The following is a 14,041-nucleotide window of genomic DNA, read 5'->3' as shown; positions in this document are numbered from 1 at the left end:
CCTCCAAGATAAATTAACTCTCTTAAAAAATCATAGAGATGTTACACCCACACTCAGGATTACTAAGATATTCAAAAAACCATGCTCAACAGTCCCAAAATAAAGAAGAAGATAAGGAAAAGAAAGCTTAATACAAAAGGGTGGTCAAGAGTTCAAGATTGAATGCAACAAACCAAAACGATTTAGAAAATAGTTTTAAAATACATTTTGAAACTTCAGTTTTATAAATAAAATACCAGGTGAAAGGTATGTTGGTTAAAAAAAAAATCAAGCAATCATAGGTAGTTCACACTTTATATAGTAGTATGTATAATATATGGTATGATGTATTACACATTTGTATAGTTGATTATATCCAAGCATGTGGCCCTAGTGGCTAATAACAACTAAAATGCACTCAATTTTATTATTATTTTAATGAAATGAGAACTGAGTTCAATTTCTTAGAAAAGAATTTTATTCATTTACATGCTAAAATTATTTAGATATTGTTGAAGAGTATGTAAAAGATGTGAAAGAACACAATTTCGACAAAGATACGCATATACAAATACGCCTAAACATGAAAAGTATGGAAAATGGAAACTTAATGGTTTCTGTATTTCAAAGTTTTTTCTCATGTGCGAGCTGGAATTATACATAAAATTATACACACATTAGTAGATTATATTTTTTATGAAAAAAAAAAACAAGATAGAATGTATCTTTAATGAAAATCAATTGAATTGTTTTTTAATATTTAATATACTCTTTATTCACTCATCAAAATTGATCAATTGAGCACTCAATGCAAGAGAAATAGACTACAATGAAAGAACACTTCCGTCTTACGTATTATTATTATTATTATATGGCAAAGGATTTCTCACGTTGCCAGTGTTTTTTCTTTTCCACACCAATCGAGGCATGAAGAATGGTATCATTCACGTGGAATCGATATGACCATGCTAAGAGGGGATAAAAAAAACCCTCACGTGAGGATGGCAATGGTAGACTTGAACCTAGTAAAACTCCTTCCCTTATTATTTTTGACAACTTACGATGCCTACTGCCTCCATTGAGGGTAAAAAAATATGTCTTCATTTCATTCAATAAAGAAAAAAAGAGGTGCCCTTCCCATACCGTCAATGTGGGGAGCCTTCCATACCACACCAATGGAGGCAGAATGAATGTCATCATCTGCATAGGCCCATATGATCAAAGCAATAGAGATAAAATAAAAACCAAGCGACGTTGATGGTACACTAAGTGGCCTGGGAAAGATTTTTTTTTCTTAGTATTTTTAACAATTTCCATGCCTAGAGGGGAATAAATTTTGGGGAACAGTCTCTGAACATGAGGATAGGAAGAGCGCACTCACTTTTGATTTATTTTTATTTTTTTATAATTTATTCTCTCTCCACGATATAACCATTTAAAAAATTCATCATGTTCTGATGACCCTTTCCCTAAAATTAGATTTGATTTGATTTAATAAAGGGGAAGGTCCCCCCCCCAACGAGAGAGGAATCTCCCACGCCACATCAATCATCATATGAGAAAAAATTTCTTTGGCATAGGACTCAACATGATTAAGAAAGAGAAATAGAGTGTCAATGTGGATCTACATAATCACTATATGAGTGGACATAAAAAAAAAGGATATAATTGCAAAATGATTCCATCTTATGACGATGAAAATCTTTTATCTCCACTATTTAATTGGATGTCGCACACTCATACGCACATTCTCTTAGGACCAAACAACAAGGTTCATGCAAGTCCTCATAATTACTTATGAAGGCAAGAGATTGTCACTTGGTCACGTGGCCTCTATAGTCTATACAGCCCAGGGGGCCAATAAGAGCACGCACAAAGACATCAACATGCTTGGGATTTTATATTTCAAAAGGAGTGTTGCGATGATTTTGCATGCCCCCGTGTCTGGCTGCAGGAGCCACACAACCAGGTAGCTTTTTTCTTTCCTTTAATTATTACTTAATTAATACTTTTTTGCCTTTTGGGATTGCATCAAGCATCATTTGCATCAATTTATTAACTACTGGTTTTCTTAATTTGGGGAGGATGGACTGCACTATCTTAAAGTGTTTCCTACTGTCATGAGAAATTATACAATAGAAGTTGCCATCCCTTCAGCTTCATTATAGAATCCAAAACCCAAACCTTGTGGGGAAGACTATATTCTGTTTAATTAGGAAAGTACACATCATCCACTATAATGAACTAATAAAGTAATCCCACCTCCTGAATTGTTTTATGGTTTTGGACCTAATTTGATACCCCTAACTCATATTAAAGTAGAAACTATATTGAGGTTTGAATCTCTATTGCTTCTACCACCTGTGTATATTTAAACAAAACATCAATATTTATTTCTGAAATGCTAACCTGACTGTCACTGATTCTGTGAGCCTCATGAACCTGGCTGCCGAATTACCTGTAGGAAAAAATAATTTGCAGTTTCTATCTCGTTAATATTCTCCAAGTTCCATTTTATGATCAATACAGTTGAAGATGCCAGTATAAGATGAATGTGGCTTTAGACACCCTAATAATTTTCTCCAAGTTCCATCTATGATCATGAATCTAATGTATTGACTGTTTTAACATCCTCAACTTGGTTTGAGGATGTTAGGATGGACTTCAGCACAGACTTTGACATTTTAGCATTCAATCACACAAAGCTTTTTAGTGATTTGATCACCTAGGCTTCATGTGGCTTATTGAAAACAGGACCAGCTTTATCTTTGCACCCATTCCATCATCATCAACAAAAACAAGAAAGGAAAATAGGAAAATTGCTCCACTCCAAGTTTGTATGACAACCACAAGAATTTAAGACACCGTCATCTTTATTTAAATAGCTTTATGTACAGAAGAAATCTTTTCAACATAATCTAAGCCACTTGGTTTAATGATAAGGAGCAGTACGGAAAATTAAAGCCCCCAGCATGCCACAACCAGAAAAGAAAAACTGAGAGGCTCAACATGGAAGAGGTACCCGGACTGTAGTAGGCCCGTTCTTCATGTCCTCCAAAATAAGATTTAGGAGAGCTTCAGCCACAGGGCCTTCTTTGCCTAGAAAAGGTGCAAACCACAACAATCAGTTTTCAAATACTCGGATAGAAATCTACACAATTACAAGACTTTCAATTACTACTGCCTAACTTTTAGGGTTATGCAGATCATCAAGCTTAGATTTGCTAAGTAAACTGTAGCAGAGAGTTTTCAGTGGTAAACGAAGGCTACTTCACTACTTCATTTAAGACGAGTGTGGCATCAATAGAATGAAGAAGAAAGTGATGGAAGTGGGATATAACAAAATTTAAAAGCAAAAAAAAGGGAGGAAAGTCAGGATATTCTAGGTGATGGATTTAGAGGGAGTAAAAAGTTACAATCATAAAGCCAGAAATCTCCCAAAATCTTTGCATGCATAGAAAATTTAGAAGCTCAAGTGCTCAAGTCAATACCCAGTAACATCCAAGGTTCGAACGCCTGATCACATTTTCAATATTAAAAGCTGACTTAACCCAATCTTTGAGTAATTCAAACATTACGTTGACTTACAAATCCCAACAACAATAGAAATTTACTGATCAAACTGCAGAAACTAAGCAGGAAACTAGACTGTTTGGCAGATAACTTGGCATTGATAAGAAAGTAATTCAATAAATGCATATGTATTAATATACATTGAAACATTATAATTCAAAGCCAGAAAAAGTTTGCAAAGTACTCACCATTGCCAATGAGATGCTCATCCCATTGCACTACAGGTTGAACAAGAACTCCACTCCCAACAAGCATCATCTCAGTAGCCATCTTACCTTCCTCCACTGTTACATTCCTTACTTGAACTCCACTGAGTTTACCCTCCTTCACTAGATCTTCTGCAAGAGCCAACACTCTTCTCGCTGTACATCCACTGAGAATTTTGTCAAATTTTGGCATCAACAGCTCTTTTTCTTTTGTTACAAATGCCACATTCATGTTGGGCCCTTCAGCTACAAAACCTTCATCATCCAACCAAATTGCTGCAAACCCACCATTTTCTTCGGCCTCCATTTTTGATAGCACGTTTGGCAGGTAATTTACACTCTTCATGGTGGCAAACTGTGGTGGTTTTATTGGTATGGATGATGTAAACACTTTAACACCTTTCCAACTTGGAGGGTCTTGGTCTTGGATAACGATTGCATGAAGAGCTGGTTGATGGCAGCCAGCTGGAGATAATTGAAAATCACCAGGTCCTGCAGAGAGCCAATACCGTAGTGATCCTTGCCTGCACTTGGATGCACTAGCTGTTTGTATGAGGATACTTCTTATGGTTTCCCTATCAAAAGAGGGACTGATTTTGGCCATGGAAGCAGATCTCAGGAAGCGGTCAATGTGTTGGTCTAACTCATACAGATATCTGGGGTGGCAAAATTTTCTACAAGTCAACAAGTATTTCGGTTCGCAAAAAAACATGAAAAAGAACGATTTAACTCAAGTTCATTTTTTTTATATTTAACAGATAGGGGGCCATTTGAATGTACAAAATTATCAATAAAGAGTGGAAACAGTCAGTGAAGGGGGAGAAGATATGAACTAAAGATTATTTTAACTCTATCAACTTGATACATTGCAGAACAGATACGATGCAGACCTTCCAGTAAAATCATTGTAATCATATCTCTGTAATTCAAAAATAACTACATAGTGAGACTTTGACGATTCAACTCAATATCAATAGAATTTTCATACCAAGATTTAAGAAAAAATTCCCGGTGCCATTTGTTGGGATCCCATGTTGACCCTACATCTCTGTTACTTATTTACTTTATGGGCTCAAAGAAGCCCTTTCAAGATTCCCGAACAAAATACAGAATGTTGATTATGAAAAAAGAATCTAAATAAATTATAAAATAACTATGAAAGTTAGCCATTAGGGAACACACTGAATAAACAAAATCTACGGTTAAATTTTTTTTTTATGCGACTTCGGATTTTCTTTCATTTTCTTTTCAGGTGAAAATTTTTCTTCGATGATTACACTTTGGAAGACTATAATGTGGAAAATCAATACCCAAACCCATGAAGTCTCTGATCTACATACTTATAATATAATACCAATCAGAATGAAGTTTTAGATCTGTACCTTACACTTAAATATACTGAAATTATCAAATTCATAAAATGCAAACCAGTACAATTTTTGATAGACAACGAGGCATAAAATAGAACTCAAAGACATCATATATGTGGTAAGTAAAAAAATTATCTCATCATCTGACACTAATTAAAATGTAAATCTTTTGATATGGAAATCCTTCTCGCTTTTCTTTATTTTTTATTTTTAAGTATGTACAGACATGTTATTAAGCTACAATCCCTTACCCATCCATTATAGCCGCTGTATCGAAAACACCATGTCCTCTATGGACCATGTGATCATCCATGGGGATTACCATTGTTGCAGGGTCAGTCGTGATTCCACCAAAGACACTAGAATACATAGCCAAGAAAAGCTGTTTGCCTCGTCTGTTTTCGTGGTTTGCTTTTAACCTTTCCATAACCTTAGCATAAATAAAATTGATGTTATATCAGACAATCAATGATGATAGATGAAAGCTGAAGAGGATTAAAATGTGAAAAAAAAGTAGCTTAGGTAACCCCATGTGTGTGGGCATAGGGTACACTAGGAGGTAGCGTTCTTTAAACCGTAATTTAATTACTAGAAGGAAAAAAGCCAAGTTATATTAATTGTTCTATCTGAAAGTATCAGCTTAGCAATGAAGCCTGACAAGGATGAAACCTCCATCTTCTTAGTCAACAAGATCAATTTTATGTAGTCTGATGCCTTGACCTAAAGATTTGCCCTAAAGGACCACCAAAAAACCAGTAAGAACGCTACTTAAACTGAAGAGAACCATTTGAATACTGGCTTTAATAGTCCTTGCAATCTTAATTTCAAAATTTCAACCAGTTCAACTGTAAGTTTAGACTTGAAATTCTAAAACTCCATCCAAAGATTTACAAGCAGAGCTTTTGAACCACCTCTAAGCAATTTAAAAAATACAAAGATACAGAAGCAAACCTCTGATCCAGACAGGATAGGGACATCGGAGTACTGTACAGAATCTGCCACAAAAAGACTTGGATTAGTCGATTCTATTAGAGATCAACAGTCTAAGTCTGCAATGTAAGTCAACCATGAAAACCAACCTAGAAAAAAAAAAGAACCATATCTAATAAGATTTCTTCCTCTTTGTCACCCAATAACTAGTCTCAAAATTCAGCGAATGGATGGAGGAGATGCGAAAAAACCGAATCCATCAAAGACAAGCATTTCTTCAAGTTTCTTAGTTCAGCTGATAAATGCATTCAATCATTAAAAAAGTCTATTGTAGTTCTCACTAGTGTCATCTCGACTTGCCAAGTAGTAAGTCCAGGTTTTTGCCCTCCCCACAACATAATCTGTACTTATCAGTGGAAATAAGCTACAGGTACCCATCAAAAGAAACATATATTGAATTTGAAAAGAATCCGAAAATCAGAGGCTCACCAGATAAGGCCGTTGTTTGATGAGTGTTAGGAACGACCTTCGTTTCCCTTGACGGTCTCCCGTTGACCCTCAATGAAGCACATCGAAACCCAGCTCCCGGAAACGAAAGAATTTGCCGGACAAAAGAGGGATCAGACGGAGAATCTACAATTGCGGAGAATGGGTTCTCAGAGACGGGTCTGGGGAGAGATGACAGGGAAGCCATGGAAGCAAGGAGTGAGAATCCTTTGATACCCTGAAGCGATCAATGTCTCTATAATCTATTGTCTCACCTTCTAAAATTTAACTCTGCAGAACTTGCAGTTTTGGACACATTTATTTCCGCTTTATCTATATATGTAAGCTCTGTTTGGAATATAACCTTGGCACGTGAGCAATAACCCCGAGGTATGGTTTTATAAATTTTCTACCCCATCTTCCTTTTAGGCTGCGTTTGGTAATATTTCGTATCATAAACGAAAATTTCAATTTCAGTGTCAAAATAATTTTTTTTTTTTTTGAACGAAACTGGAATAATGAAACTACCTTTTGTTGTTTCGTCAATTCTTATTTCTATTGGTTTTTTTTTTTTTTAAAAAAAAAAAAAAACGAAACACACAATGAATGCACTAAACGCTTTATTTTGTTTTTTCATTCGCATAGAAAGAAAAACTCTAGAAACATTTTTCTAGAACATTACCAAACACAGCCTTAGCCATCTGGCAAAAAGAGATGCTTGTCAATAAAACTCTGTAGATGTCATTTTCTTGAAAACCATACCCTAGCGCATGTACACATGAGTGCCCGCAGCCAATGGGTGGGTACGCATACATAGGACAATACGGTCTTTTCATACCTATTGTGTCTTGTGTAAATACAATTTATCGGGTAGCATTTTTTTTTCATAATAGGGTGAGAGAACACTACCCGATAGCATACATATACACCAGCACATGTGGCCAATGGGAAGCACACACGAGCATCTTCAACATGGGGGTAATGCGGACTTTTTCACATGTGTTGCATCTTGGCATAGATATATGCTATCAGGTAACGTTCTTTTTTCCTAATAGGGCAAGAGAACACTACCCAATAGTACACGTACACACCAATGCCCACGACTAATGGGAGGGCATGCACTAGCATTTCAGTGCCAGGTAGCGCAATCTTTTTTCACCCTATTGTGTCTTAGCATAGGTACATGCTATCAGGTACCGTTCTTTCTTCCTTATAGAACACTACATGATAGCATGTACACACTATTGCCCACGGCCAATGGGATAGCACGCACGAGCATCTTCAGCGTGGGGCAACGTAATCTTTTTGTACATGATATGTCTTGGTACAAGTACACACTATCAGGTAGCGTTCTTTCTTCCTAATAGGCTACTCAATAACTCATGTACACACACCAACGCCCCATGGCCAATGCCAGTGTGGTCTTTTTCACACCTATTGTGTCTTGGCGCAAGTACACGCTATCGAGTAGCCTTTTTTTTCCTGATATGAATAAGGGGAATAGCTTAGGCCATAAGATGCGAGTGTGGGGTGTGGGAAAAATCTCTCACACCACACCAATGGCTTTTACCAAAGGTAAATGTAGCTCATATAAATGAATTAATTTGGGCTAGCTATGTACTGAAAGAGAGATAGTATTTTGTTGTGGAATTTTTTTTTTCCCTACTAATAAATAAATAAAGGGTTAAAGAACACTACCAGATAATTTTTTTTTTTTTTTTTGTAAAGAGGGAGGAGAGAAATAAATACAAGAAGGAGATGCAAGCGTGTGCTACGCAACCTAGCAACATTCTTTCTTTCTTTAAATAGATATGAGGAGAAGAATCCACATGTTGCCCATTTAGATTGATATCTTACATTCCAAGCAAATAGCAGGTAGCAGAACACTATATTTAACGTGGAAAGAGTAGGAGAGACACATAATTAATGAGGAGAGGAGAGAGGGGAAGTATATACAATTATAAGAAAAAAGAATGCTCCATGTTTGTGCTCTCTATGTCCACACAGGACATTGCGAAAAGATGTCATTGCCCCTCTAGTTTTCACAACATCCTATGTATTGGCGTAGAGGCAGACATATAGTATGCTTTCTCCTCATAAATAAATAAAGAAAGAAAGAATGTTGCTAGGTCGCGTAGCACACGCTTGCATCTCCTTCTTGTATTTATTTCTCTCCTCCCTCTTTACAAAAAAAAAAAACTCTCCTCCTTCCTTTGAGATGACATGTTTATCCTCTACTTTGGGAAGATAGAGAGACACATAAAAGCACTAGCATACAGTACATAGCTAGCCCAAATTAATTCATTTATATGAGCTACATTTACTTTTGGTAAAAGATTCACTTCACCCCTCCTATGGATAAAAAGCATTTATAGGAAATCACATGTGTACTTATCTCCTTATGTAAACATGTAAACTCGAACCCTGAGTATTAGACTTGAGTACTTGACTGAATCTGGCAGTAGAGAGATTCAATTGTTAGAATTAATACATAGGATAGCATGTTGAATTATTGAACAATGTAAATAAATAATAAATCCCACATACCTGAATCCATAGCGAGGGTTTCTCCACAACCATTTTCTCTCATCTCTTCTTCTATTAGTCTTATATGTTCCCTTCTCCATACAATTGTTAGAGTTTCAACTAATGGAATTGACCCCGAAATAGAAAACAACTCATGCATCTCTCATAATGGGCTCAATTGTTAATGAGTCCACCACACATAATAAATATACTCAACAAAACATTAGAATAGGTACAGTGAAGCCTTTATCTGCAAAGAAGACCACCTCCCGCATAGGGCTTTATCCAATGATGCCCATCAATAAACACTCACCCACTAGTCCATACATATACAATGACTAGATGCTAGTTCACATATGATAAAACATTACATTAATTTGATAAAAGATCCAATAAAAACTGGTCCAAAGTCGAAAACAAAAAATTCCTTAACATTTTAGTTTCAAGTTGACCTAATAATAGATCAAAAGCAATTCAATACTAGATGCTATTTCAACTGGCTTCAAAAATAGCACCAAGCAGATTTTTCCCCGGATTGAAAACTTCTTGACGGAACACTTAACCCCATACCCTGTCCAAATATGCAAAATAATACTACAAAAGAGAGCGGCCTTAATGGTAGAGCCCTTATTGTTCAAGGAAGACAACACAATTGTTGGTGATGAACTCTGAAATGGTAGCCTGGTTCCTGATGAACTGCTTGACGCCCAAAAGTTGCCAAACTTATTGATACAAAGAGCATTTGAGAAAGAGATGATTGGTCTTCTGGTTATGAGAAAAGCAAAGGGGGCAGATGAGGTTTAACTTGAAGCCTCTTGAGTTAAGATCTGGAAGAACTTCTTAACCCTTGGAAACAATTGAGGGGCATTTTGCTTAATTAAAGAAAGGATGAATTTGAAAAATATTTTTTATCTCATCAAAATGTTGGACAGAGTAGAGTCAGGCTTATGAACACTAGCTTAGCCTATTAATGGTAGCTTTGGTTTAAAGAGCCAGCTAGGAAAAGAGGTTGTGGGATTGAACCCCCTCGTATACAAGCATATAAGTGACCAATCGTACTAATGCCCAATAGAAGTGGACAAAAGGATCAGGTTCACGTACGAGAATATACGAAAACGATTTTAATCCATGAATTTAGAATCAATTTTTCTTCTCTTTATTTAATAAATTTTAAATCCATAGACCAAAGACGTGAGAATTTTCTGGTGGATAAAAGTTATGGCTTAGTGCTAATGTTAAATAGATTATGTTCTACCGTAAAAATTTAAGTACTTATTTTTAAAACACTTTCAATAAAAAAAGGTGTCAAAAGGTGAATCCTTTCAAAACGGAAAACTAACAAGAAATCGAAAAACCCTTCCGAATTCGAATTGCGTCTGTTAACAGCGAATTTTGATTTAAGCCTCTACAGAATCGTTCCGACAGAACCCTTTTTTGGGATTCTGATGTTGAATTCCAAGTTGCATTCTCCTTTCGTTCCCACTTGGTGATCAACTTTCTTTGAAAGTAATTCGTGAAACCCTAGAAATTTTCTGTTTTCTTCCTTCATGGCTCGAATTTCAGAAGGTAGTGTTAGAGCTAGAGGTAGAGCAAAACAGTTCCAGAAACACTGAAAATTGCGCCTTAAATCATTCTAATGGCGATTATTGGCGATGCTCTTCGCCAGGTTTTCATGCCAAAGCATGAGTACGAGAGTCTCAGAGAGGAAGATAAAGCTTGGGGTCGACTTCAGAGGCCAGTTGTTATGGTAACTACGACGATCCTATGGCTTGCTGTCGTCATTTCTGGTTTTATTAGCTTGACGATTGTCTTCCCCGGTGATAAGGGTAAGAGACCCCTCTGTAGAGATCGGCGCCTTCAGTCTCTGCCAATTAACATGACTGGAGATTCTGATCTCTATATGGGAGCATTTTATCTTACCGAGCAAGAGGCGGCGGATTATTATTGGATGGTTGTGTTCATTCCTTCAGCTATCCTTTTCTTTGGCTCAGTTGTTTACCTTATAGCAGGTTAGAAAATTTATTATTTTCCTTGTCATTTGCGAATACTGAAGTTGTTGTTCATTTTACTTAAATCATATACTAAATTTCAAATGCGCTAGTATGGCGCCCATTTCTCTGTTTTTAATGTTTAGTGAATCTCATATTTCTGTTTATCCTTTCCTGGTTCTGAGATTTTATTGTTTGCGATCTACAGATTGTAGTGAGAACCTGTTGAAAATTTTCTTTTGTTTTTGTTATCATAATTTATCCTGGTTGAATAGTTTCTAATTTTTTTTTTCCCCATTTCCCCCTTGGTTGGATAGGTTTTTGTATATGGTGGTTTACATTCTGATTTCAGGGGAATTATTTTATAGCTGCATTATTGATTCAAAGAACGTGGATGCAGTTGATTGAAGAGGGGCCATATGATGGGATACATTTGGAAGCAGTGAATTGAATTTTGTAGGGACAAGGAGCCATATGTACTGGAGAAGAACCACCCTCTTATCCTAGACCATCGGAATGAACCTTGGGCAACAGTCTGAAAATTAATTTAGTGCAAAAACAAATTTTCCAAAACGTTGCTAGATAGCGCAATCAGGGTCTAAGGTAGAGCCATTTCTCAATATGATTTTTTGTAATCAAGAATTTTTTGTCAAGAAATGGGAGAATAGTACAAGAATGCTCCAATAGCATTCTATTAGCGAACTTAAAATAATTAGACACATTTCCTGGATTATGAGGTTTATAAACATCCAACCATATTGATTTGAACTAATGATTCTGCCAAGAAATAGATTGGCATGGGAGACAAGAAGGTTAGATGTTCAACCTGGATGATAGATGGTAAATCTGATGATCTGATAAACAAAATTTAAACCGATGACAGATTTCACATCAGACTGACGTGGGGCAACTGGAGGGGAATATTACTATGGTTCTTGTATCAATAGGGTTTTGTCAATGGCTAGGTTTCTTAAAGTACATATTTGCATGCAGATGCTTGAACTGAAGTTTTAGGTTTGAAAGATCAGGGCAAGAATTCAGTGTGTAAACCTATAGAATTTAGTGTGAGTAACTGTATGATGTTAAAATTAGAGTGTGAGTACCTGTATGATGTTAAAATTAGATAGAGAAAAGGGGATCGATAGCAACGGGAATTATTTTATGAAGATGTATTGGATGAGTCATACATCTTGTTGTTGTTGTTTTTGTGTACTTTTGTAGATGAGTCATTACCATTCTAAGGCTAGGATAGGTGGGTACATGGCTAACTGATGTTAAGAACTGGTAGTAATGGTTACTACTTGATTAGATGAATACTGTGGAGCCATTCACCTTCTTGGTCTCACCTTGTCACAGGGATTGTTTGATAAACTGGAGCAGTCTTGACCTTTAGGAGATACTGGAGTCAGCCCCAGCAAGACAAAGTATTCATTATCCATTGCAATGCAACTGGATGAGTGTGAATATTTATGAACTCAGGATATATAGTGTTGGTGTACGATGTCTTGTATTCCGTCACAGTTCAATCCAGGAAGTACTGGTGCAAGCGCCTCGACAGGCAGGACGGCGGCAATCTTGCCGAACCTCGTAAACCTGGGTGCATTGTTTGTTCTTGTTTTTCCATTGTCTTTTGCATCATTTTAGGGTTGCATTTCTACATATAGTGCTTTGTTTCAAGACATACAACCTTCCATTACATCCAAGAATATATTTTCTTGCACCATGTCTTCTAGTTAATAAACTATAACTTACGAAACACTTGTGGTAAAACAACCTTGTTTGTTTAATCCTACTGAATTGAAAACCATACCCAATACACAAGAAACCCTAATTGAGACCATGGGATTCCATTTCTTACACCCTTTTTTCTACTGTGGAGTGTCCCAGAAATAACATTAGAGAGAAGCATTCCATAGGACTAAAAAAATCCTTATTGCTGGTTATATAATTTTGTTTTATGAGTCTTCCAAGAAGAAAAATTCTTCCATTACTTGTGCACTTATGAAATTCTCCTAATCTTTGTTATTCATATTCTGTTGCAATGCAAGTCGCTATTGTAGAGTATGGAATAGTTTTTGTTTTCTATGTTTCCTGTAGGTTTCATATTCTCACGATTTATCTATGCACAGGTATCATTGTTGCATATTCTGCTCCAGTCAGACATGGTTGCTTAGTGGTAGTGGAGAATAACTACTGTGCTTCAAAAAGGGGTATGTTTATATTGTCTTCTAGTCTTTAAAAGGTCTTTGGACCTATAAAAACATAATATTGCAAATAAATTTAATTAATTCATTGACTATTTCAGTTAAATTAATTCGTTAACTATTTATGTTAAATTTTTGGTGCTGTGAATCTAGATCCCTGCTATTTTTTGGGATAGACTGTAGGTATTTTATTTGGACCTTCTTTTCTCCCACACAAGTATTTGAACTGTACCTTTCTAAGGGATTTATTGCCTTTTCTCTTGTTTTACTGTGTTTTGACGAAAAACCTTGATATCATTAAGAGAAACTTCTATTTCTCATTACTTTGCTGGTTATCCTAATGCAATCAGCATTTCTTTTAGCTATGTTATGCTTTCGTTTATTTGAGAACTCCAATGCCAACACAAAAGAACGTGAAAATTAAATCCTCTGATGAGTAGGAGTGGAAGACTGGAAATGATAGCAAGAGTCATATTTAGATGATGTGTTGTGCTTTTAGCAACTTTCTGCAGTAAATTTTTCTTGATGTATACATGCTGGCCTTGAAAAATAGTCTGCACAATTATCGACCTTTCTAAAAAATATGCAAATTTCCATCGCTCTAAGCTAAAGAACGGACCTGAGGAGTGGAGCCAAACTGGTTATCGAACCAGGATTCCAGTCCTTTAGAGAGAGCTTTCATCAAAATTAAAATTGTTTTGGACCATTTTGTCTCTGATAACCTCTCTGCCGTTGAAAATCATCATTTCCATATATTTTACTCCCCCCCACCACCCCCC

General features: G+C 36.2%; 2 protein-coding genes across 2 annotated transcripts in view; one reads left to right on the top strand and one right to left on the bottom strand.

Moving 5' to 3' along the window:
- Window positions 1-2,834: 2,834 nt before the first annotated feature.
- Window positions 2,835-6,861, bottom strand: LOC122076584 (D-amino-acid transaminase, chloroplastic-like). Its single transcript, XM_042641971.1, has 5 exons — window positions 6,548-6,861; window positions 6,080-6,123; window positions 5,380-5,558; window positions 3,741-4,414; window positions 2,835-3,078 (listed from the first exon to the last, which is right to left on the bottom strand). Exons 1-5 carry the CDS (start codon window positions 6,750-6,752, stop codon window positions 2,984-2,986), a joined length of 1,197 nt encoding a protein of 398 aa, XP_042497905.1. The 5' UTR covers window positions 6,753-6,861; the 3' UTR covers window positions 2,835-2,983.
- Window positions 6,862-10,367: 3,506 nt separating this feature from the next.
- Window positions 10,368-14,041, top strand: part of LOC122076585 — a 5,431-nt gene continuing 1,757 nt past the window's right edge. Inside the window, exons 1-2 of the mRNA XM_042641972.1 lie at window positions 10,368-11,079; window positions 13,188-13,268. Of these exons, the coding sequence (XP_042497906.1) occupies window positions 10,707-11,079; window positions 13,188-13,268 (454 nt within the window). The 5' untranslated portion in view covers window positions 10,368-10,706. The remainder of the gene's footprint in view (window positions 11,080-13,187; window positions 13,269-14,041) is intronic.

This window comes from Macadamia integrifolia, chromosome 4 (genome assembly GCF_013358625.1).
Source record: "Macadamia integrifolia cultivar HAES 741 chromosome 4, SCU_Mint_v3, whole genome shotgun sequence".
NCBI lineage: Eukaryota > Viridiplantae > Streptophyta > Magnoliopsida > Proteales > Proteaceae > Macadamia > Macadamia integrifolia.
This window is presented reverse-complemented; position numbering and strand designations above follow the sequence as displayed.